The sequence below is a fragment of the Salvelinus namaycush genome, chromosome 39, assembly GCF_016432855.1.
Source record: "Salvelinus namaycush isolate Seneca chromosome 39, SaNama_1.0, whole genome shotgun sequence".
Lineage (NCBI taxonomy): Eukaryota > Metazoa > Chordata > Actinopteri > Salmoniformes > Salmonidae > Salvelinus > Salvelinus namaycush.
Window position 1 is genome coordinate 9,295,723 of NC_052345.1, and position 26,958 is coordinate 9,322,680.

Genomic DNA, 26,958 nt, shown 5'->3' on the forward strand with positions numbered 1-26,958 from the left:
TACTCCAATCTCTGCTGTGGAGCTTTGCAGCTCCTTCGGGGTTATCTTTGGTCTCTTTGTTGCCTCTCTGATTAATGCCCTCCTTGCCTGGTCTGTGAGTTTTGGTGGCCGGCCCTCTTTTGGCAGGATTGTTGTGGTGCCATATTCTTTCCATTTTTTAATAATGTATTTAATGGTGCTCTGTGGGATGTTCAAAGTTTCATATATTTTTTTATAACCCAACCCTGATCTGTACTTCTCCACAACTTTGTCCCTGACCTGTTTGGAGAGCTCCTTGGTCTTCATGGTGCCGCTTGCCTGGTGGTGCCCCTTGCTTAGTGGTGTTGCAGACTCTGGGGCCTTTCAGAACAGGTGTATATATACTGAGAGCATGTGACAGATCATGTGACACTTAGATTGCACACAGGTGGACTTTATTTAATTAATTATGTGACTTCTGAAGGTAATTGGTTGCACCAGATCTTATTTAGGGGCTTCATAGCAAAGGGGGTGAATACAAATGCACGCGCCACTTTTCCGTTTAGAATTTTTTGAAACAAGTTGTTTTTTTAACTTCACCAATTTGGACTATTTTGTGTATGTCCATTGCATGAAATTACAGGTTGTAATGCAACAAAATAGGAAAAACGCCAAGGGGGTGAATACTTTTGCAATGCACTGTATATATACAGTACCAGTTTGGACACAGCTACTCATTCAAGGGTTTTTCTTTATTTGTACTATTTTCTACATTGTAGAATAATAGTGAAGACATCAAAACTATGAAATAACACATATGGAATCATGTAGTAACCAAAAAAGTGTTAAACAAATCTAAATATATTTTACATGTGATATTCTTCAAAGTAGCCACCCTTTGCCTTGATGACAGCTTTACACACTCTTGGCATTCTCTCAACCAGCTTCATGAGGTAATCACCTGGAATCCATTTCAATTAACAGGTGTGCCTTGTTAAACGTTATCTTGTGGAATTTCTTTCCTTCCAAATGCGTTTGAGACAATCAGTTATGTTGTGACAAGGTAGGGGTGGTATACAGAAGATAGCCCTATTTGGTAAAATGCCAAGTCCATCTTATGGCATGAACAGCTCAAATAAGCAAAGAGAAACGACAGTTCATCATTACTTTAAGACATGAAGGTCAGTCAATCCGGAAAAACCATCAAGTGTTATGATGAAACTGGTTCTCATGAGGACTGCCACAGGAAATGAAGGCCCAGAGATACCTCTGCTGCAGAGGATGAGTTCATTAGAGTTACCAGCCTCAGAAATTGCAGCTCAAATAAATGCTTCACCGAGTTCAAGTAACAGAAACATCTCAACATCAACTGTTCAGAGGAGACTGCCTGGATCAGGCCTTCATGGTCGAATTGCTGCAAAGAAACCACTACTAAAGGACACCAATAAGAAGAAGGGACTTGCTTGGGCCAGGAAACACAAGCAATGGACATTAGACAGATGGAAATCTATCATTTGGTCTGAGTCCAAATTTCTGATTTTTGGTTCCAACCGGCGTGTTTTTGTGAGACACAGGGTAGGTGAACGGATGATCGCCGCTTGTTTGGTTCCCATGTGAAGCTTGGAGGAGGAGGTGTGATGGTGTGGGGATGCTTTGCTGGTGACACTGTCAGTGATTTATTTAGAATTCAAGGCACAGTTAACCAGCATGGCTACCACAGCATTCTGCAGCGATACGCCATCCCATCTAGTTTGCGCTTAGTAGGACTGTCATTTGTTTCTCAACAGGACAATGACCCAACACACCTCCAGGCTGTGTAAGGGCTATTTGACCAAGAAGGAGAGTGATAGAGTGCTGCATCAGATGACCTGGCCTCCACAATCACCAAACCTCAACCGAATTGAGATGGTTTGGGATGAGTTGGACCACAGAGTGAAGAAAAAGCAGCCAACAAGTGCTCAGCATATGTGCGAACTCCGTCAAGACTGTTGGAAAAGCATTCCTCATGAAGTTGGTTTAGAGAATGCCATAAGTGTGCAAAGCTGTCATCAAGGCAAAGGGTGGCTACTTTGAAGAATCTAACATTTAAAATATATTTTGATTTGTTTAACACTTTTTTGGTTATTACATGATTCCATATGTGCTATTTCATAGTTTTCATGTCTTCACTACTATTCACATTCATTCATACCCCCAGGATGACTCTTCAGCACACTCTAATGGCTCAAATCAATGACCTTTTATGTCCACACTATGACAAAACCAACGTTATTAGCGAAATGTTATCACAGTAACACTCAGTAACCAAAACCTCAGTAACACTCCTCTCTATGTCCTACAGGAGTCTGGATGAGATCCATCAGAACCGCCACCACTCCTGCTCCCCCGCTCGTTACCATGACTCCCACGGGGAGCACCGCTCCGGGGACTCGGACTACGAGTACTCCGAGGACAGGTAACATCACCCAGACAGTGGTGGCTGGTGGCCTTTGTTTATTAGGGAGGAGGTTAGACGTTAGATGCTGTAGGTACTGTATCAGGGAGTTTAAGATTACAGCCGGTCTGAGAATAGTTTGGTGACTTATGGCAGGGAGAGAGTGTGTGCAGGTTATGCAGTGAAGTTTCAGTGTTTGTGTACAATATGGATATACTTTGGAGTATCTTATTTGAGTAGAGCTTTGAGTTCAATATAGGAGTTGATGCCGACATGGTTTCCTCCTTATTATGTTCATTTGCAATGAAATACCTGTAGAAGTACAGTATTCCTATATGCACAATTATTTCAAAGTGGTTGACCACTAGCTTTTTAATTTTGAGGTTGAAAGTGTCGGATACTCCAAGGACAAGTGGAATAGCAGGCTACATTAGTACTGTTCTATACTAATAATTACTAATACAACTAACAGTCTAATGCAAAAGCCTCTTACTAAAAGTTTAGTATCATATTTATTATTATTGATGCTGAATCAAAATTATGATTTCATGATTTCTTCTCATTCATTTCTCATGAGCGGGTTCGTCTGATTTGACCATCCTCTTACGTTGTTGTTTTTGATTGGTTGTTCGGTTCACCCATCGCCATGGCAATCACAGTGAGGTCCTCGAGATGCACAGGTCTATCCGAGGCGGGAGTGCCGAGTGCCTGCACACAAACAGGTAAACAAAAACAACAACAACCAAAAAGCCAGAGACGTGACTGTTATCGTCCCTACCCACCATCTTTCTTCTATTATATTACCCATCGTTCTTTGCATTGTCATTCAATGTTAACAACTCCATTTTAACTTGGTCAGTGATACTACAGTCTATGGTTGTGATAAAGAAAGTGTATGTTATGTATCATGTGGCAATATTTTTTAATGTGATGTGTTTCTATTCCATGTACTGCATCAATGTTCGCTTTTGTCTACCTGCATAGAAAGTGGACAATGTGAAAGTCATCTTTGTAATGTATTCAGCTTTATATAGTTTTAGAATATCGATGAGTTCGTTCCAGACACAAAGGGACTTATTTTGTTCACCCGAGAGGCCAAAAATAGTACCACACACTCTCCATGACACCATAAAAACATTGAGTTTATATTGGTTTTAAACAGATTAGATTACAGAATAGCTCTATCGTTTACCTCAGAATAGTATGAAAATCTCTCTTGGTGAATTACATTTTTGTCTGAACATTTTATCTATAGCAGATTAATGTTATTTTTGCCTGGACGTTTTATTTATACAATTGTATTGTTTTTTTTCCCCTCTTCTGTTTTTTTCCCCTCTCAATCAATGCACGGTCTACACTCAAATAACTACACAGAGGCGTAGCTAGGTCCAGCAATACACTACCACCCAAAATGCCCCTATTAGTCAATGGTATACACAAGGACATATACAGGTAAGAGAGTAGAATAAGAAAACCCTGCTCTCTTTCCCTTTTCTCTTCCCCAAAACCTCAACTCAACTCATCGTAGGCATTTTGTGGCTTATGCCGTTGTATCAACGTTCTCTCAACGTAATTGATTCCCCACGCCGACTCCTAACAGAGCTTTACAGATTCGATGTGGTACCAGTCTCCGAGGGTGTCTCAGGGGGAGTTGGGATACGCAAAAAACACATTTTCAACCGGACAACTATAAGCATCCACCAAATGATTATTTATTATAATGTGATGACCCTGGACCAGATCTGTTATAGTAATACAATGGTGGTACTTCACTGTATATTTTCATACTATAATCCTGTGTACTGTCCTATACACAGTAGATATATTACATGCTTGGTTTCCCCATGCTATAATGCTTTGACACGTGCAACTTAAAATCTGTTTAGATGGAATTATATCATCAGTATTACATTTAATCTCCATACATATAATGGACGGCAGGACAATCCCCCATCCCTACTTTCACCGTGTTCTCTGTTGCCGTCTATGTCTTGGGCCTCCATCAGACAATCCCCCATCACTACACAGTAGTTGGGGAGAGGAAATACTGAGAATCTGCTTAGGTTGGAGTAGATGTGATATTCTGATGTCAAATCTGGATGTTCCTCCTCCATGTCTCAAGCTCTAGAGATGTCCATCTGACATTTTTATTGCTTTGCTGTTTTAATATTGTTTGTTTGTTTACCTCAGTGTCACTGTTTGGTTTCCTTGCACATCTTTATCATTGTTCAGTATTTGTCCTCTCATTCCTTTTGCATGCATGTCAAATCTAGGTTTTCTTTCCTTTCTTGCATGCGTCTATACCATCTACCACGGATTCACACGCGTGTAGCAACACCCTCCCTGCATGCCTAAAGACCAAGCCTCCCCGGGGGCATCAGGGAGGGGGCGGTCCCGCCGCCCGTAGCGTCCTCACGCACCGTGTGCTCAGGTTCACTGATGAGGTCACCGTTAGGTAAGAAACCCATTACCCCGAACAGACGCCCTACTCGCTCCCTTCGTCCTCTGCCCTTCCACCCCCAACGGACTTCACCTCTCCACCCCAACCCCACGGATGACCCTCTCCCACCGCCCAAAAGGCCTGCCTTTGCACTCCACCGTCCATCCCTTTGTGAGTGATCGAATGCTCATCCTTAACCTCAACTTGTGTAAGACCACAGGACACACAACAGGGTTGACTGTATTAAACAATGAACAACTAAGTCCTTATTGGCACACTGCAAACCATAGCATACATTGGGGCTCGGTGTCATGTGAGGCATGCAATGCCAGTTGGACACAGCATCTTTTCCAGTGTTGTGTTGACATCCATGGCCCCAACAAAGGCCATGACATGACAACGACAAGACCCTCGACTGTAGTAGACTCCCTGCCAGAGAGAAGGGAGGACGAAAGAGATTGTGTGTGATAGAGAGAGTATTTGTGCTGTAGTATGTCTGCTCACGCAAATTTCACCCAGTCCACTCTCCTCTTCCACCAAGAGCAAGTTCCCATGGCAACGCTCCAACCTTCCCATCAAGTGGACTGACTGTACAGTATGGCCGCAAAGGACCGCTATTGTAATGAATGGAGGTTTACAAGCCCCCTTATAAGTTTGTTCTGTATCTAATGTTTGTTCTTTATTTTCTTTCTGTCTCTCGTTTCCCCCTCCCACCTCTATTTGCAATTCCTTCCTTCTGTCTTGGACTCTTTATTTCCCTCGATTCTCTCTCTCTTTCTTTTTCTTTTCACTCTACCATTCCTTCTCTCTGTCTTGCACGTTTCCTTTCACTCTGTCCCGCCTCTTCCTCTTTTCCCTTCTCTTCCCTCTGTGCTACTGTAGTGATCTGCAGCCCAGTCTGGACCGGTTGAGGAGTGCCAGCAGCACCTGCCTCAGACCTGACACCAACCTCCACTCTCCTGATAAAGACAGGTACACACACACCAACCTCCACTGTCCTGATAAAGACAGGTACACACACACCAACGTCCACTGTCCTGATAAAGACAGGTACACACACACCAACCTCCACTGTCCTGATAAAGACAGGTACACACACACCAACCTCCACTCTCCTGATAAAGACAGGTACACACACACCAACCTCCACTCTCCTGATAAAGACAGGTACACACACACCAACCTCCACTGTCCTGATAAAGACAGGTACACACACACCAACCTCCACTCTCCTGATAAAGACAGGTACACACACACCAACCTCCACTCTCCTGATAAAGACAGGTACACACACACCAACCTCCACTGTCCTGATAAAGACAGGTACACACACACCAACCTCCACTCTCCTGATAGAGACAGGTACACACACACCAACCTCCACTCTCCTGATAAAGACAGGTACACACACACCAACCTCCACTGTCCTGATAAAGACAGGTACACACACACCAACCTCCACTCTCCTGATAAAGACAGGGACACACACCATCGTCCTCTATAGGAGATAACCTACTGCACCTCCTTTTCTAGGTTTACAGTGTTTCTTTAGTTGTTGAACATTTCCTTATTCTCTCAAATACTGTAAAAAATATATATATATTTTGAGTGTTCTCTTTTCCCAGAGTATACCAATACGTTGAATCAACAAAGATTCAATATCACTTCACCCGCTCTTGTCATGCATGCTATCTATCAATTTTGTTCACCACTAGCTCCTCAGTGTATATTGAGAGGTGCTGAGCAACACAGTGACTACACAATAACAGCTCTTTCACATTGACCTGCACAATAATTCACACCTACTGTCACTGAGTGTTTGGGCCAGCAGAGGCATTCTAGTTGCCAGGGAATCCCAATGTTTTTCGCTCGTTCTAAACTAACATGAACCCAGCCCTCCCTCCACTCACTGTGTCCCTCTCCCTGTTTCCCCACATGGGGGTTGCTTCCCCCCACCACACCTCCAGATGCTCCAACTCTCTCCCCCGCAGACAGCCCACAAGCCCCAGGATTTTAGTAGAGCAGGCCTCCCCAGAGGAAGAAAGGTACTGGGTACCGATCTAGCCCTACCCTTACCTCCCAGGACCCAAGCTGCAGTCCTGCTACTGTACTTGCTTAGCACTGCGTGGCTACTATAGTTTTCCTCTAACCATAAGCCTAACCTTTGCGCTAGCCCTGCCCTGCCCTGCCCTGCCCTAAACCTAACCCTGCACTTTATAACTTTCCTAGATGTTCTAAATTACAGTGTAAACTGGTGGGTTGTTGTAACGCTGTAGTTACTGCTCCTCTTGCTGCTTCACCTTACTGACCTGCACCTGACTTCCTGCTTCCTCTGCTACACATCTGACTTCCGCGTGCTCCGTTGTCATGGTGTTCTGATGTTTCTGTTCTGAACAGTTAGTAGCAAGCAATGTAGTAGTGCAATATAGTAGTCTAAAATGTTGCATCAGCATTTTTTTTTAAACAAAATCATTTCAGCCAAAGCATGTCTTTTATTTGAAATAAAACACCAGCTGACCACGCATTCAAGATTTGTCTTTAGTTTTGTTTCTCCATCGGGTTACCCATCCTCCATTTTGTCTTCTTGTCATGTCCTCCACGTCACAGGCAGTCAGGGAGCCTGGGCAGACCTAACAGTCAGAGAGGTAACAGCAAGAAAGGCCTGGAGGCTGACAGGTAAGGTCATTCTTTCATTCACCCCATCCCTCTCACACACCCCCATTCATCCTGTCTTCTATCTTGATGGAGATCGTCGCTCTTCAAATCTGGAACGTGTTGATGTCTGATGTCAATCTGAAATGTTACAAATTGTGACTTTGCTGTAAATGCAATTTAGCAGCACAGCAAAACCTTTTCTAAATGAGCGTTGTTAAGATGTACTGTCAGTAGACCCATAGCCCTAGCTCTGTGTTTTCTTGAATTGTTATGTCCTTCATTTATTGTGTTCTGGTTCATTGTGGGCCATAAGGTCCTTCATTATGTTGTATATGATTTACATTGTGGGCCATAAGGTCCTTCATTATGTTGTATATGATTTACATTGTGGGCCATAAGTTCCTTCTTTATGTTGTACATGATTTACATTGTGGGCCATAAGGTCCTTCATTATGTTGTATATGATTTACATTGTGGGCCATAAGTTCCTTCTTTATGTTGTACATGATTTACATTGTGGGCCATAAGGTCCTTCATTATGTTGTACATGATTTACATTGTGGGCCATAAGGTCCTTCATTATGTTTCATATGATTTACATTGTGGACCATAAGGTCCTTCATTATGTTGTATATGATTTACATTGTGGGCCATAAGGTCCTTCATTATGTTTCATATGATTTACATTGTGGACCATAAGGTCCTTCATTATGTTGTATATGATTTACATTGTGGGCCATAAGGTCCTTCATTATGTTTCATATGATTTACATTGTGGGCCATAAGTTCCTTCTTTATGTTGTACACGATTTACATTGTGGGCCATAAGGTCCTTCATTATGTTGAATATGATTTACTTGTGGGCCATACGGTCCTTCTTTATGTTGTATATGATTTTTTATTGTGGGCCATACGGTCCTTCTTTATGTTGTATATGATTTACATTGTGGGCCATAAGTTCCTTCTTTATGTTGTATATGATTTACATTGTGGGCCATAAGGTCCTTCATTATGTTTCATATGATTTACATTGTGGGCCATAAGTTCCTTCTTTATGTTGTACACGATTTACATTGTGGGCCATAAGGTCCTTCATTATGTTGAATATGATTTACTTGTGGGCCATACGGTCCTTCTTTATGTTGTATATGATTTTTTATTGTGGGCCATACGGTCCTTCTTTATGTTGTATATGATTTACATTGTGGGCCATAAGGTCCTTCATTATGTTGTATATGATTTACATTGTGGGCCATAAGGGCCTTCATTATGTTTCATATGATTTGCATTGTGGGCCATAAGGTCCTTCATTATGTTTCATATGATTTACATTGTGGGCCATAAGTTCCTTCATTATGTTGTATATGATTTACATTGTGGGCCATAAGGTCCTTCATTATGTTGTATATGATTTACATTGTGGGCCATAAGGTCCTTCATTATGTTTCATATGATTTACATTGTGGGCCATAAGTTCCTTCTTTATGTTGTACACGATTTACATTATGGGCCATAAGGTCCTTCATTATGTTGAATATGATTTACTTGTGGGCCATACGGTCCTTCTTTATGTTGTATATGATTTTTTATTGTGGGCCATACGGTCCTTCTTTATGTTGTATATGATTTACATTGTGGGCCATAAGTTCCTTCTTTATGTTGTATATGATTTACATTGTGGGCCATAAGGTCCTTCATTATGTTTCATATGATTTACATTGTGGGCCATAAGTTCCTTCTTTATGTTGTACACGATTTACATTGTGGGCCATAAGGTCCTTCATTATGTTGAATATGATTTACTTGTGGGCCATACGGTCCTTCTTTATGTTGTATATGATTTTTTATTGTGGGCCATACGGTACTTCTTTATGTTGTACTGTATATGATTTACATTGTGGGCCATAAGGTCCTTCATTATGTTGTATATGATTTACATTGTGGGCCATAAGGTCCTTCATTATGTTTCATATGATTTGCATTGTGGGCCATACGTTCCTTCATTATGTTGTATATGATTTACATTGTGGGCCATAAGGTCCTTCATTATGTTGTATATGATTTACATTGTGGGCCATAAGGTCCTTCATTATGTTTCATATGATTTACATTGTGGGCCATAAGTTCCTTCTTTATGTTGTACACGATTTACATTGTGGGCCATAAGGTCCTTCATTATGTTGAATATGATTTACTTGTGGGCCATACGGTCCTTCTTTATGTTGTATATGATTTTTTATTGTGGGCCATACGGTCCTTCTTTATGTTGTATATGATTTACATTGTGGGCCATAAGGTCCTTCATTATGTTTCATATGATTTACATTGTGGGCCATAAGTTCCTTCTTTATGTTGTATATGATTTACATTGTGGGCCATAAGGTCCTTCATTATGTTGTATATGATTTACATTGTGGGCCATAAGGGCCTTCATTATGTTTCATATGATTTGCATTGTGGGCCATAAGGTCCTTCATTATGTTTCATATGATTTACATTGTGGGCCATAAGTTCCTTCATTATGTTGTATATGATTTACATTGTGGGCCATAAGGTCCTTCATTATGTTGTATATGATTTACATTGTGGGCCATAAGGTCCTTCATTATGTTGAATATGATTTACATTGTGGGCCATAAGGTCCTTCATTATGTTGTATATGATTTACATTGTGGGCCATAAGGTCCTTCATTATGTTGAATATGATTTACATTGTGGGCCATACGGTCCTTCATTATGTTGTATATGATTTACATTCTTTACCATTTATATCATTTAGCTTTCTTTCGTTTGTTTGTTCTTTTCTTTCCACGTGGCCTGTTGATGCCAGTCGTATCCAGCCCACCTCTATACTGAGGGGCAGTAGGGGGAGAGGGGGGCCGCTGCGCCCCTTTAACCAGACACCCCTGGGGGGATCTGCCCCTAACTCACCACGACAGGACAGGTGCATGCTGGTGCCCTAAAATACACACCCTTACAACCCCTTGTTGTACCCCTTTGTCCCATTTTGACCTCTGTGCTCCCTATACCCACTGTCCTGCTGCTCTTATTGACTGTGGGAGCAGTACACCAATCCCAATGGTTCCCTCTAGTGTATGGTCAAGGATGTAGCCACCCTGGGTTTTATATATGCTGGAATGGGCCTACTGTGGAGGAGTTGAACTCATTCACTTGTATTTCATTTCTCTTTCTCCTTTTCTCTCTTTTTCTGTCTCTTGTCTCTCTCTCTCAGAACACACACCCACAGCCCCTCCCCTCCTACAGGGACTCCCCAGTCAGGTCGCAGGGGCAGACAGCTGCCACAGGTTCCTGCCAGAAGCAGCAGTGTAGAGCAAGGTAGGTTGTCAAGGAGTGTGTGTGTGTGTGTGTGTGTGTGTGTGTGTGTGTGTGTGTGTGTGTGTGTGTGTGTGTGTGTGTGTGTGTGTGTGTGTGTGTGTGTGTGTGTCTGTCTGTCTGTCTGTCTGTCTGTCTGTCTGTCTGTCTGTCTGTCTGTCTGTCTGTCTGTCTGTCTGTCTGTCTGTCTGGCTGGCTGGCTGGCTGGCTGGCTGGCTGGCTGGCTGGCTGGCTGGCTGGCTGGCTGTGTGCGTCGTGATGTGTCTTGTACTACAACTGAGTGTATGAAATCATAACTCCGACCAATCAAAACCGTTTGTCTGAGTACTCTTCCTCACTCTTCTCTGTTTCTTTACATTCCTCATTCTCTTCTACCTCCATGTACATGAAGAAAATATACCTGTAGATAATAAACCGTTTGATGCTAGTAAACCTAATGAAAAAGGTAATTCTATGGCACGACTGTATCTGACCCAACTTTATATTATGTTTAAGATTTTAGACCCTTTCTATCCAGTAGATGTGATTTGCTTTTCCCTCTTTATATCCCCAACAATTATGACCCTCTGTGCACGCTGTAGTATTCCGTACATGACATCTAATGAAAGTGATGCACAGCATGCGCCACCTAGTGTCCAAGTAGACACTAAGAGTACAGTATAGTTGTCTAATCACCTCCTGCTTCCTCTGTTCACCTTGTTCCCGGGTGAAGTTTCCCCTAGGTACAGATCTAGGATCAGATTTCCCTTCCCTGAATCCTAACCTTAAACATAAGTAGGGGAAATGCAAAACTGACCCAAGATCAGCGTCTAGGAGCAACTTCACCCTACATCGTTCACCTTCACTGTCATTCACCTGAGAGGTTGTGTGTTTCTTGTGTAATTTACTGTATTATTACTGTATTATTACTGTATTCATGAATTAAGTCATTTCCTCCCAGCTCTAGCAGTAGAGGAGCGAGCCAGACAGATGAACATGAAAGTACATTCCTACCGGCCTTCAGCCTCCCATGACCCCGAGACGGACCTCAAGACCAAACGAGAGGTCAGTACTGTTGCTGCATCTCTCTGCTGGAAGACAGGCACTATTTCCTGGTCCACCTTAACATTACAACCCTGTTGTAATTATATAGTTCTAGACCTAGAGCTACAATATATTAACTGTCGTTCAAGATGGCCACTGTCCTTCACATATAAAAAGTTGGAGAGTTTTCCATGCTGATTACTTTTCATTGTCAGTTACAACACAGATGCCAGTTTGGGTATTGAGGAGCAGTGGTGTAAAGTACTTAAGTAAAAATACTTGAAAGTACTACTTAAGTAGTTTTGGGGGGTATCTGTACTTTACTTTACTATTTATATTTTTGACAACTTTTACTTTTACTTCACAACATTTCCAAAGAAAATAATCAACTTTTTATACATTTTTGCTGAAACTCAAAAGTACTCGTTACATTTTGAATGCTTAGCAGGACAGGAAAATGGTCAAATTCATGCACTTATCAAGAGAACATCCCTGGTCATCCCTATTGCCTCTGATCTGGCGGACTCACTAAACACAAATGCTTCGTTTGTAAATGATGTCTGAGTGTTGGAGTGTGCCCCTGGCTATCCGTCAATAAAAAAACAAGAAAATAGTGCCTTCTGGTCTTTGAAATGATTTCTACTTTTACTTTTACTTTCAATACTTAAGTATATTTTAGCAATTACTTTTACATTTGAGACTTAAGTATATTTAAAACCAAATACTTTTAGACTTTTACTCAAGTAGTATTTCACTGGGGGACTTTCACTTTTACTTGAGTCCTTTTCTATTAAGGTATCTTTACTTTTACTCAAGTATGACAATTGGGTACTTTTTCCATCACTGTTGGAGAGCATATCTACACATAAACCTCAGCTAGACACCAGTATTTTATTGGACCTACTGTGTGTACAGTAACTATTATAGGAGTGAATAATTGGACCCTTTAATACATATTCAGAGTCTTCCTCTCTCCTCTCTCACCGCCTTCAGATGTATGCGGATCAGCGGCGAAGCTCTGACAACGTGTCGGCCCGCTCATCAGACAGCGACATGAGTGACGCGTCGGCCCTATCCCGCGCCAGCAGTGCCTCACGCCTCAGCAGCACCTCCTACATGTCCATCCAATCAGAACGCCCGCGCGGGCGTCTCAGGTCGGTACCCCGCTCGACACTTTAATTTAGTTTCATATGTTCTTACAAGATTTACAAGGTAATTGAGCATCAAGAACCAATTGAAGATATTGAAGGAATCAAAAGCATAGTGTGGAGTTTGTTCTTCTGTCTGTCACGCATGCCCGTTTTTTATCAGTCTGTGTTCATTTCGTCTGTCTTTTTTCTGCATGCTAATTGTTGCACGTTTCAATCTTTCTGCATGATCGTGTTCTGTATGAATACTTGCATTGCATACACACAAACACACACGGTGGGGAAACCCAAAATGAATGGACACAGGTCCAAGTCTTTAGAGGAGGAGAAGAAGGAGAGGAGGATCTCGTGGGGGATGAATGGAGAGCAGGAAAGGATGAGGGCGGCAGGGAAGAGACGCTTCTCTCAAGAGCTGAAGAGGAGGAGACACACTGTGTCTGGGGACCCCAAAGACGCCAGGTAAAGAAAAGAGAAAAGGTCCTTCGCTCCGTCACGGGATGGAGGGACCTACAATGGGCCATGGCAGACAAGGGCCCATATTTTAGGGACCTCACATAATCGCTGTGTACCCACTAACCATGGTCCCCATAACCCTATTGCTCCTGTTGTGACCTGTAAACAGCCTCAACCACCTACTGTAACTGTCACCTAGTGTCCCCTCAAACCTACCTGGCTTTACATCACGTGTCAAACTCATTCCAAAGATGGCCGAGTGTCTGCGGGTTTTCGCTCCACCATTGTACTTGATTGATGGATGAAGGTCACTAACTAGTAAGGAACTCCCCTCACCTGGTTGTCTTGGTCTTAAGTGAAGTGAAAGACCAAAAACCTGCTGCAATCTTACATGTACAAACTAGTGTCCCCTCAAATCCACCTGCCTTACATGTACAAACTAGTGTCCCCTCAAACCCACCACAGTCTTATTATACTTTCTTAGCCAACCATCCCATAGTCCTATAACCCCAACGGCCTCACTCACATAACTCCACCCATAACTTCCCTCCCTGCACAGCCCTAACGTCCCTACGGCTGACCAGTCCAGTCCACCACAGCCTGCCTGCTGACACGGACAAATGACCCAATCCCCTGAGCCTCTCCTGCCAAGGCCCTTATTAACAGCCGTGTGTGTGTGTGTGTGTGTGTGTGTGTGTGTGTGTGTGTGTGTGTGTGTGTGTGTGTGTGTGTGTGTGTGTGTGTGTGTGTGTGTGTGTGTGTGTGTGTGTGTGTGTGTGTGTGTGTGTGTGTGTCCGTCCAAACAGAGTGGTTATAAAACAGAGGGCCCAGGGCCTTTGACATACGTTCTGAGAGATAGATCATGGCTATTGTGGACTGCAGAGAGAATGGAATGTGGTGGGTTGTTCGCTGGTTACTCAGATTGCTGCAGACTGGCTCCAGGTCAGTTTGAAGGTACCTGATAAGAGATATTGGATTCATACAGTATAATGAAGACTGGATAAGGTAGCAGCTACTCTTCCTGGGGTCCAGCAAAATGAAGGCAGTTATACAATTTTAAAACATTACAATATATTCACAACAGATTTCACAACATATTAAGTGTGTGCCATCAGGCTCCTACTCTACTACCACATATCTACAACACTAAATCCATGTGTTACGTGTGTGTATAGTGCGTATGTTATTGTGTGTTTGTATGCATGTGTCTGTGCCCATGTTTGTGTTGCTTCACAGTCGCCACTGTTCATAAGGTGTATTTTTATCTGTTTTTTAAATCAAATTTTACTGTTTGCATGATTTACTTGATGTGGAATAGAGTTCCATGTAGTCATGGCTCTATTTAGTACTGAGCACCTCCCATAGTCTGTTCTGGACTTGGGGACTGTGAAGAGACCTCTGGTGGCATGTCTTGTGCGGTATGCATGAGAGGTATTCAACATGTCAATACCTCTCATAAGTACAAGTAGTGATGAAGTCAATCTCTCCTCCACTTTGAGCCAGGAGAGATTGACGTGCATATTATTAATGTTAGCTCTTTGTGTACATCCAAGGGCCAGCCGTGCTGCCCTGTTCTGAGTCAATTGCAATTTTCCTAAATCCCTCTTTGTGGCACCTGACCACATGACTGAAAAGTAGTCCAGGTGCGACAAAACTAGGGCCTGTAGGACCTGCCTTGTTGATAGTGCTGTTAAGAATGCAGAGCAGCGCTTTATTGTGGACAAACCTCTCCCCATCCTAGCTACTGTTGTATCAATATATTTTGACCATGACAGTTTACAATCCAGGGTTACTCCAAGCAGTTTAGTCTCCTCAACTTGCTCAATTACCACATTATTCATTACAAGATTTAGTTGAGGTTTAGTGAAAGATTTGTCTCAAATACAATGCTATTAGTTTTTCCTTGCATCCCATTCTGAAATTAACTGGAGCTCTTTGTTAAGTGTTGCAGTCATTTCAGTCGCTGTGGTAGCTGACATGTATAGTGTTGAGTCATCCGCAACATAGACACATTGGCTTTACTCAAAGCCAGTGTCGTTAGTAAAGATTTTAAAAAGTAAGGGGCCTAGACAGCTGCCCTGGGGAATTCCTGATTCTACCTGGATTTTGTTGGAGAGGCTTCCATTTAAAGAACAACCTCTGTGTTTTGTTAGACAGGTAACTCTTTATCCAATATATAGCAGGGGGTGTAAAGTCATAACACATACATTTTTCCAGCAATAAACTATGATGGATAGTGTCAAACGCCGCACTGAAGTCAAACAAAACAGCCCCCACAATGTTTTTATTATCAATTTCTCTCAGCCAATCATCAGTCATTTATGTATGTGCTGTGCTTGTTGAATGTCCTTCCCTATAAGCGTGCTGAAAGTCTGTTGTCAATTTGTTTACTGTAAAATAGCATTGTATCTGGTCAAACACAATTTTTCCCAAAACTTTACAAAGGCTTGGTAACGGGCTGATTGGTCGGCTATTTGAGCCAGTAAAGGGGACTTTACTATCCTTAGGTAGGGGAATAACTTTTGCTTTCCTCCAGGCCTGAGGGCACACACGCTCTAGTAGGCTTAAATTGAAGATATAACAAATAGGAGTGGCAATATCGTCCACTATTATCCTCAGCAATTTTCCATCCACGTTGTCAGATCCAGGTGGCTTGTCATTGTTCATAGACAACAATCATTTTTTCACCTCTTCCACACTTACTTTACGGAATTCAAAATGACAATGCTTGTCTTTCATAATTTGGTCAGATATACTTGGATGTGTAGTGTCAGCATTTGTTGCTGGCATGTCATGCCTAAGTTTGCTAATCTTGCCAATGAAAAAAATCATTAAAGTAGTTGGCAATATGAGTGGGTTTTGTGATGAATGAGCCATCTGATTCAATGAATGATGGAGAAGAGTTTGCCTTTTTGCCCAAAATTTCATTTAAGGTAATCCAAAGCTTTTTACTATCATTCTTTATGTCATTTAGTTTTGTTTCAAAGTGTAGTTTTCTTATTTTATTCAGTTTAGTCACATGATTTCTCAATTTGCAGTACGTTTGCAGATTGGTTGTACAGCCAGACCTATTTGCAATTTCTTTTGCCTCATCCCTCTCAACCATACACTTTTTTAATTCCTCATCAATCCATGGGGATTTAACAGTTTTACAATAATTTTGTTAATGGGTGCATGCTTATTAGTAACTGGGATAAGCAATTTCATAAATGTGTCAAGTGTGTCGTCTGATTGCCCCTTATTACACACCACGGACCAACAAATATTCTTTACATCAACCACATAGGAATCACTACAAACTTCTTGTAAGACCTCTTATACACTATAAAAGGCCCAGCCTTTGAAACTTTGGTTTTCCTAGATGTGGCTACTATATTGGGATCACTACATCTGATGGGTCTGGATACTGCTTTCAAGCTAATTTCTGCAGCATTAGTAAAGATGTGATCAATACATGTTGATGATTTCATTCCTGTGCTGTTTGTAACTACCCTGGTAGCTTGATTGATAACCTGCACCGGGTTGCAGTTACTAGTTACAGTTTGAAGCTTTATCTTGAGTGGGCAGCTTGATGAAAGCGAAGTCCAGAAAATACACCTCTCTATTGATATCACATACATTATCAAGCATTTCACACGTTATCCAGATACTGACTGTTATCACTTGGTGGTCTATAGCAGCTTCCCACCAGAATGGGTTTTAGGTGAGGCAGATGAACCTGTAGCCATATTACTTCAACAGTATTTAACATGAGATCCTCTCTAATCTTTACAGGAATGTGGTTCTGAATAACAACAGCCACACCTCCACCTTTGGCATTTCTGTCTTTTCTATAGATGTTATAACCATGTATTGCTACCACTGTATCATCAAAGATATTATCTAAGTGAGTTTCAGAGATTGTCAGAATATGAATGTTATCTGTTACTAGCAAATTATTAATTTCATGAACCTTGTTTCTTAAGCTACATATGTTAACGTGGGCTATTTTTAACACTTTTCTGGGATGCTTGATATTTTTTCTTGCTTTACTGGGAAGCTTAGCAGAGGTAGACATCCTCTGGTTATTTATATTAGCGCAGGGTGAGCTGCACACAGTGGACTTCCTGCTAGGGGACACCACCCCAGTGCTAACAGTATAACACTGGTTCATAGGCATGTAATTACATACAATAGCTGTAGAATCAGCAGAGGCATTCAGAACAGTAAGAGGGTCATAAATTGGGTTACTTACATTGTGTCTTCCAACACCCCTGGGATAATGTACCTTTGCTGGTACATTATGACAAGTCAGTGACACAATGGTAGGAATTAAATCAGCTTTGAAGCGCATGGGGTCTGGGTGATGGCTGGGTCAGTTTTCAGTGGCAGGTCGCCGGCTGTTCCTTGCTACGCACTGGCACGGCTGCGTGTTAGTGTCTGGTGTAGCCTCTCAGAGCTGTGTGGGGCGTGTCCCCAGTGTCTGTAGTTATGGCGGATACGAAACATACAGTTACAGCATGTACTGGCCAACAAATGGAGTCACACACTGGAAATAAGGACTTTCCTTTAGTAGTTCTATAGAGAGCGTTGTATAAGTTGAGTTCTTGGTAGCCTGGCTCCATTGTTGATATCCAGGTACCATATACATGGGTGAACGCTTCACGGCAGACTGTAACCATTTAACTTTGTTTTGTTTGTAGCTACAGTGGCTTGCGAAAGTATTCACCCACCTTGGCATTTTTCCTATTTTGTTGCCTTACAACCTGGAATTAAAATAGATTTTTTGGGGGTTTGTATCATTTGATTTACACAACATGCCTACCACTTTGAAGATGTAAAATATTTTTTATTGTGAAACAAACAAGAAATAAGACAAAAAAACAGAAAACTTGAGCGTGCATAACTATTCATCCCCACAAAGTCAATGCTTTGTAGAGCCACCTTTTGCAGCAATTACAGCTGCAAGTCTCTTGGGGTATGGATCTATAAGCTTGGCACATCTAGCCACTGTGGGTTTTGCCCATTCTTCAAGGCAAAACTGCTCCAGCTCCTTCAAGTTGGATGGATTCCGCTGGTGTACAGCAATCTTTAAGTCATACCACAGATCCTCAATTGGATTGAGGTCTGGGCTTTGTCTAGGCCATTCCAAGACATTTAAATGTGTCCCCTTAAACCACTCGAGTGTTGCTTTAGCAGTATGCTTAGGGTCATTGTCCTACTGGAAGGTGAACCTCTGTCCCAGTCTCAAATCTCTGGAGGGTTGAAACACGTTTCCTTCAAGAATTTCCCTGTATTTAGCTCCATCCATCATTCCTTCAGTTCTGACTAGTTTCACAGTCCCTGACTAGTTTCCCAGTCCCCGTGTTTGCTTATTTCTTTCTTTAAGCAATGGCCACTCTTCCGTAAAGCCCAGCTCTGTGGAGTGTACGGCTAAATGTGGTCCTATGGACAGATACTCCAATCTCCGCTGTGAAGCTTTGCAGCTCCTTCGGGGTTATCTTTGGTCTCTTTGTTGCCTCTCTGATTAATGCTCTCCTTGCCTGTTCCATGAATTTTGGTGGACGGCCCTCTCTTGGCAGGATTGTTGTGGTGCCATAATTTTTTCATTTTTTAATGATGGATTTAATGGTGCTCCATGGGATGTTCAAAGTTTCGGATATTTTTTTATAACCCAACCCTGATCTGTACTTCTCCACAACTTTGTCCCTGACCTGTTTGGAGAGGTCCTTGGTCTTCATGGTGCCGCTTGCTTGGTGGTGCCCCTTGCTTAGTGGTGTTGCAGACTCTGGGGCCTTTCAGAACAGGTGTATATATACTGAGATCATGTGACACTTAGATTGCACACAGGTGGACTTTATTTAATTCATTATGTAACTTCTGAAGGTAATTGGTTGCACCAGATCCTATTTAGGGGCTTCATAGCAAAGGGGCGAATACGCACCACTTTTTTTATTTTATTTTATTCTGAAACAAGTCTTTTTTTTTCATTTCACTTCACCAATTTGGACTATTTTGTGTGTCCATTACATGAAATCCAATTAAAAATGCATTTAAATTAAAGGTTGTAATGCAACAAAATAGGAAAAACGTCAAAGGTGGTGAATCCTTTTGCAAGGCACTGTACATCTTGCTTGGCCAGCGTTGTGTCAAGTCAATACGGTTCACACTGAGCATGTGCAGAAAGTATCTCATCCCTTTTTCCAACTGATCTGTCGATAGCGCCTGCTGAATTCAGGGCATCAATGTTGTTGAGAAAAGTAGCAAAACTTTTGTAGTTCCCGATGGCTAACGTTATGTCTTTTAAAAACGGCACGGTAGAAAGGCCCCAGGTCAATGTGGAGGTGTTTGATGGAGATACTTGGATGCATACAGTATATTGATGACTGTCCCGAAGTCAGTTTGGAGGTGCTTGATTATGAGACTTAGCTGCCTATGAGAAGAGGTGTGGACGTTATGGACACCTACCTTGTCCCTTTATCTCCTCCCATCTTCCTCAATCCTCCTTCTTCTTCTCTCTCCATCTGAGGCTGCTATATTCTATCAGTCCCATTATTCAATTTCAATGTATGGCTTAATTGTTCAATGCGGGGAAATGTGTTTGGTAATTTGTGCTGACATACAACATCACATGTGATATAGTCTCCTTGCTTATTTGGCTTGATTTAATGTTGTGCATGTGGTTGTGTGTCTGTGATTGTTGTGTGTGTCAACTTCCGTTGTTGTGTCTGCGTGTGTGTTTGTACGTCAGTGTGTATCTCAGATCCCTCCTGGCATGCGTCCTGTGCTCCCGCTGTCCAGACCCCCCCTGGACCTCTTCTGAGCTGGAGTACCCTTCTCCCTACCCCACCGCCGGCCCTCGCCCCTTCATCACCCCCTTCCACGGGGCTGAGGAGAGGCCCCAGGCCACCCTACCCCTCCCTAGCCCCCTGGTCACTTGGACAGGGTCCACGATGGGTATGCGAGACGGGGGCAGTGTGGCGGGGCTCTCCTGCAGCACCCCGACCCCTTTAGAGGGGATGGACATGCACCAGCTCCTCCGAACCCCTAGAAAGCGCCACAGAGCACTGAGTGTCATCTGTGCCTGCTGTATGTTGGCCTGTCTGAGGAGAAGAAGCCTGAACAGCTAAGGCTATTGGCTGAGACTGAGAGACTCATTTATATTACAAAAGAGACACACTTATATATATACTTATATCAGAGGAGGCTGGTAAGAGGAGCTATCGGAGGACATTGTAATGACTGGAGTGGAATAGATGGAATGGAGTCAAACATGTGGTTTCCATATGTTTGAAGTGTTTGATACCTTCCATTGATTCCATTCCGGCTATTACAATGAGCCCATCCTCCTATAGCAACTCCCACCAGCCTCCACTGATATATATTTTATACATTGTAATGTCAGTGTTATCGACCATTATAAAAGACCGGCAATGATGGACATTGGACACATAAGGCATATTGCTGAATTTTGTGGGATTTTAGAAGCGTATTTGGACATTTTAGATCATTTGAGATCATTGAGATAATTTTTTAGTTTTGAGATCTTTTGGGGTCTGTTCAGGCTTTCTTGTATCATCAATATCATGTTTTGACATTAAACTCATTACAATCACTCACCAATCATTGTATGCCTCATATCATACTGTATAAGAACCTTATCAATTATTGAAGTTTATTAGACTGTTGTGTTGTCACCCACTGAAGTGAAGGTAACCCCTTACGTTATAAGTTCCTCTGCTCATTTCATATCTCAAGACTGTGATTCCAGATTTAACTTTTACTCTCCTCTCTCTCCCTCTAGTCGGCAGGTTCGTGCGGCGCCAGGCCGGACCATGCTGAAGAGCACAAGCGTGAGCGGTGAGATCTACGCGTCAGAGCGTACCGACGGCAGCCAATCGGATACGACGCTGGGCACGGTGGGCATGGGTGGCAAGAAGAGACGCTCCAGCCTCAGTGCCAGGGTGGTCTCCATCGTCTCCAACAGACGTAGTCGCAGCACGTCGCAGATCATCGGCCCGGGTGAGTTCAAAGGTCAAAACTGACCCTCACCCAAATGAAGGAGACGCTCGGGATGGTTGTGATTTGAAAACGTGGCTCTGGTATTTTGATTTGATTTACGGTTTACATTGAAAGACGGTGGTAGACAGACATTTATCAATTGGACATTACAGACAGTAAAAATGAGACATTACGGACTATCAGCAAGTGGCCATGACATGATAGCTCTCAGATGTTTTTAGTTTTAAGAGTGACCTGAAGCTACCTTACAGCACTTTCATCTGAATAAGACAGTAAAAAAACAGAGAAGCACATCACTCTTGACCCTTTGTTTACGTGACTGCGCACCAAAATGCCCTGATGCTGGAATTCTAATCTTACGAATACAACCCACAAAAAGCATGTTATAAAGAGTTTCAAAACAACATGTTTCTACTCTAGATGACACCCGCTGCGGCCAAGCTTTCAGTCAGAGAGAGAGACTTTAAGGAATCTTTCTCAGCCTGGCTGGACTCACTGTAGAGAGGATGCAGAGACAGAGAGAGTTAGTTGAAAGGCTCCAACTGCACTCCCTTCCTCTTGTTCTGCACTCCTCTTTGTAGCTGACATAAAAAGCCATTATAAAGGAAACTAGGGCCGAGGGGGTCTCTCCGTGCCTCTCTCCTCTCTCCCCATTGTTATATAGTATAGCAGTACGATTGGTGTTCTGTGTGATAGTTGCCCTCTTTGCTGACAAAATCTATAATTCATGTTGGGTTGAGGGAGAAGGTAAGGAAGACTTGTTTTTACATTTTTCAAGCTTGAATACTTTCATATTGTTTTATGGTTGATACTGGTGATTCTTGCTGTACTACAATTCATTTAAGGTTTGCGTTCTTTGTCATGAATCTTGTTCTAGAGGCAGCTCTGCAGAGTGGTCACTAGCTTGCATAGCCATAAAGCCATAAAATTAGATTTTAAGCCTAAGTCTAACCTTAACCCGAACCACACTGCTAACCTTAAATTAAGACCAAAAAACACACACAAAAAATCATGAATTTTTACAATATAAGCCAATTTTTACTTTACAGCTGGCCCATCTAGAGGAAATCGCTCAGTTCTGCCTCCAAGGAAAGATTCATAACAAAAAACATCAACCTGCGTATTATCATCATGTACTACTGTATCGTTCTTAAGGATTGACTGTACGGTACGCCATTGTCTGTATTAGGACAGGAGGATCTTGTTGGTTGTGTTGACGTGACGAGGGATGGAACCTTGAAATAACGACACATGTTGTTCTTTCTCTCTAAACACCTCTCCAACCCATTGTTCAGCTGTGACTTGTGAAAACGCAATGACAGAAAAGGATACTTTGACTTCCCGGTTCTTTCAATGTCTCTTTTGTGTCCTTTGTCCTCTGAGATGTAACATGGGTGGCCGTTCCCCAGCTCTGTGTCCTATCATTACGATGAGGCAGCTAGGAATACATGGCACCACACCTGGTCTTCCTCAAGAGGACCACGAAATAAAGCCTTCTGGCCTAAATGTGTTCATCCTCGAGAGTTGTGTTGTTTAGCGCTGACCCAGAAAAACTAAGGCCTGGAAGATAGTACTTCAGGTCTCAGGAAGACAGTAGATTAGCCGTGCTAACTTAGCCATTAGCCTTAGCTATCCGCTACATTGTGTATATTTTCTCCTCTCCGGTACCAGAGGGGAAGGGGAAGAAGGAGAAGGGTGCATCCATCCAGAGGAGCACAGAGACGGGCATGGCTGTAGAGATGACCAGGAACATGAGTCGACAGTCCAGTAAAGAGTCCACCAACGGCACCATGAACAGCTGCAACTCCGAGGGAAAGTCAGTATCTCCAAAATACAGGCTCTCTCTCTATATATATATTTATCTCTCTCTCTTTTTATTTCTCTCTCACTATCTCTCTCTACATACTGTATGTCTCTATCCTTTTCCTCCCTCTACCCCTCTCTCTTCGTCACTTTCTTCCTCTTTCTGTTTATGGGTACAAATGTTTTTTTCCTATGTTACATGAATTGACATTCACCCAGTATTTCAGCATTATTGCAGTAAATTCGATAGATAATTTCACCTAGGACCCCTGGGTTATATACGGTAATTAGTTGTATATTGACTGTGTTCTTCTTCTGTTCTAGTCTGCTTTTCGGTGGGGTGCGTCTGGGACAGCCAGGCAACCAGTTCAGCGACTTCCTAGATGGCCTGGGTCCTGCTCAGCTGGTGGGCAGACAAACACTGGCCACACCTGCCATAGGTGAGTAAATATCCCCCTATAATACTCTGTCTATTCATCATGTTGTTGCCCTATCATAGTTCCTCTGTGATTCTTCCCCAATTGATAACTTATTGTTCAGCTATTTCTATACCCTTCCCTTCTCCCACAAATCAGTTTCATTGATTCACATAGCTTCCTTTCTTCCGTCTCCATATTACCTCAATAACTCAATATCCTTCCAACTTCCCTCTTGAGAAACTCAATTGCCCACTTTTCTTACTACTTCCTGTGTCATGACCTTAGGTGTGTTCGAGCAGTAAGCCTAACAATGCCGACTGTAGTCGGGGGAGGTGCATCTGCGACAGCCAAAAGTCAGACACTGTAGTGGTTTTCCAACAGCAAGGCTCAGATCAACATAGCAGTGTCAACATAGCTGCTGTTGTTTATAAAAACAAAATCTTTATGTCGAAATTAACTTTTCTATACCCCTTTATCACACACTCCCAAACTGAAAACAAAACATGTGTACAATGAATTGGTTAGAGAGAGGTCTCAAATATCACTTTCATTTGTAGCTTTAGAATCGGTGTAAATGTGGTTCCTGTTTTAGGCATGTCTTTGGCCATGTTCATCAAACAAAAACACCCTAATGATTGGTTGACAAATAGTGCCTCCAACAATGCAGGTGATGACTGCATGGTGCAGTTGGTGAGAAGCAACTGCAGCGACTTGAAGGCGTCTTCGTCAAAAACTGCATGACCTTTGATCACACGATTTTTGGAAATGTTTATACCCATAATGCAAAACACGACGGTGACCATCACGTGGTCGAACATCTCCCTTATCTTCTGCCTACTTCCTGTTCTGATTGGTTCAATCCAGTTCCTGTTTAGTCAACCAGAGACAAAACAGAAGGGGAGACATCAGCTGCTATCGCACTGGTTCATATAGGAAGCCGGAACTGTGAAAAAATAATCTATAGTGAACGGCCTGAGTCGGACATCTTCATTTATCCACCATCTTTGGTCAACTCGTTCTACTTCTTCTCCCTCCCAGGTGATATTCAGATCGGGATGATGGACAAGAAGGGTCAGCTGGAGGTGGAGGTGATCAGAGCTCGGGGCCTTGTACAAAAGCCTGGATCCAAATCCCTCCCTGGTGAGACACTGGTGGTAGCGCCACCTAAGGGTGGATGACTGCATTGAGACAAAATAATATTCACTGCGAAGTCCATTGAAAGTGCTTTTTAATCCAGGAGTAGTCTTATCTGGGTCCATGTAATCGCCCACCTAGAGAAAACAATTCAATCGGACCATGTTTAGAACCACAATAGAGTATCCTTATCCTTATCTGCCTCTTGTTTCTTTTTTTCTTATTTCGTTCTTTCTTTCGTCAGCTCCATACGTCAAGGTCTATCTGTTGAATAATGGAGCGTATGTAGCCAAAAAGAAAACCAAGATTGCACGGAAAACGCTCGACCCGCTGTACCAGCAAGTGCTGCAATTCGAGGAGAGCCCACAGGGGAAAGTCTTACAGGTGAGGGTCAAAGCGTGCCTTGTTTCATAAAGAGAGTTCAATCACTTTTTAATCAAATAATTAAATAAATGCATCGACTGAATAATATTAAAACCAGTTTTTTATTTTAATTGACATTTTATTTAACCTTTATTTAACCATTTAAGCTGTAAAGGTTTTAATCAATAGATTTTTGGGGGTCTTTTTTTCTCCTTCAGGTGATCGTCTGGGGAGACTACGGACGAATGGACCACAAAAGCTTCATGGGAGTTGCACAAATCCTATTGGAGGAACTAGACTTAACAAGCACAGTGATTGGCTGGTACAAGTTGTTCCCACCCTCCTCCTTAGTGGACCCCACACTAGCCTCCCTGACTCGACGTGCTTCCCAGTCGTCATTGGACAGCTCCTCGGGCCCACCGGGCACCCGATCCTAGTGGACCAATGGGACTACAGCTACCAATCTTAATGGACCAATGGGACTATGGCTAGCCTACCGCTTTGTGAAACGAATTAACGTCACCTTAGAGATTAACGGACAAAAATTATTCTAGAACAACAACAATCAAGAAACAGAGTCACAATGATTTAAAAAAGCTTTGTTGAGATCTGACAATCACTCCTGGCATCGTTTAATTAGTTTGTTTGTTTTAGAGAGCGTTAGATTTCAGTGTTTCATTCCAGTAACGAATTCGTCATCGTTTTTTCGCGGTTGTAATCTAAGAACTAGGGCTGTTGGTAATAAACAATGTTTGGTAGCTAGGTAAGGCTGTACTTGAGTCGAGCGGTAAGGAGACACTCGATTCATTGAAGAAACTAAGTAGAAATTTAAATGTAAAAGGAAGCAGGGTGGTAGTTTTTAGTCAAACCATCAATAAACAAAGAAATGTATGTTAGCGTTGGAATGTATGGACCCAAGACAGAGGTGTCATCCTCCTTGTTCCTCAGGGGGTGCCATAATGTCCTCTCCGCAGTGGCCCCCATCCGGCCCCCAAACAGACTGCCAGCACTTCGGCCCCCAGGGCAGAGTGCTTCTGAGTGGGGTTGGTCCGGGCAAGCAGGGGTCTCCTTCTGGTGCCTAGACTTTGTGGATTCACATTACTGGTCCTTCTCTGTCAAAATATAATTTTTTGTTTTCAATATGTTTACCATGGCTGGTCCAAGCCGCTCTCTCGTTTTTGTCTTTGGTACGTTTGACTTTTTTTTTCTCAGTTTGTTACTTATAGCACAAAAATGTTTTTATGATGAGTATGAGGTTTACGATGCGTTGTCTGATGTATGCATGGAGAAGAAAAAAAAGACACAAAGAAAAAATACGAAATAGAGAAAATTAAATCAAGTGTCTGCAATGAGATGCAGGGGACTGTTCAGTGACACATCTTAAATTACGATTTTTACACTTGACGATGAGATTAGTGTGGGATTACAATGTTGTTTTCTTCGTTCAGTCACCTACAAAAAGTCCAACCCAGTTGTCTTTGTATAGATGTATATTAGACCTCCAAGGAGGTTGACCATTAAATATAATTATACATTTCACTTTGAACTATCACCAGGGTGTCAACAAGTCACTGTAAAAAAATACGTGTCTTTGTCCACAATCACGAGAACTTTCATTTAGCTGTTTTCTTGGAATATCCTTCCCCTCACCCCAGCACATGTTTAGGGGTTTTATCCGAAACTTCAGTTTACATTATTTTGAGATTCAAAAACGCAAGCACAATAAGCTTGATTTTTTTTTTACGGCAAAAAGTGAATCTTTTTGGAGAAAAAAAGTGAATGAAAAAAATATAA

The 26,958-nt window shown here is 42.4% G+C and overlaps 1 protein-coding gene across 1 annotated transcript in view; it reads left to right on the forward strand.

Annotated features, from left to right (window-relative positions):
* LOC120032544 (regulating synaptic membrane exocytosis protein 2-like) overlaps positions 1-25,601 on the forward strand; it is a 42,025-nt gene extending 16,424 nt beyond the window's left edge. The window contains exons 14-23 of the mRNA XM_038978687.1: positions 2,300-2,413; positions 3,052-3,114; positions 3,767-3,844; positions 5,715-5,804; positions 10,720-10,823; positions 23,117-23,261; positions 23,573-23,688; positions 24,706-24,807; positions 25,046-25,185; positions 25,383-25,601. Coding sequence (XP_038834615.1) covers positions 2,300-2,413; positions 3,052-3,114; positions 3,767-3,844; positions 5,715-5,804; positions 10,720-10,823; positions 23,117-23,261; positions 23,573-23,688; positions 24,706-24,807; positions 25,046-25,185; positions 25,383-25,601 — 1,171 coding nt within the window. The remainder of the gene's footprint in view (positions 1-2,299; positions 2,414-3,051; positions 3,115-3,766; positions 3,845-5,714; positions 5,805-10,719; positions 10,824-23,116; positions 23,262-23,572; positions 23,689-24,705; positions 24,808-25,045; positions 25,186-25,382) is intronic.
* The last annotated feature ends 1,357 nt before the right edge of the window (positions 25,602-26,958 follow it).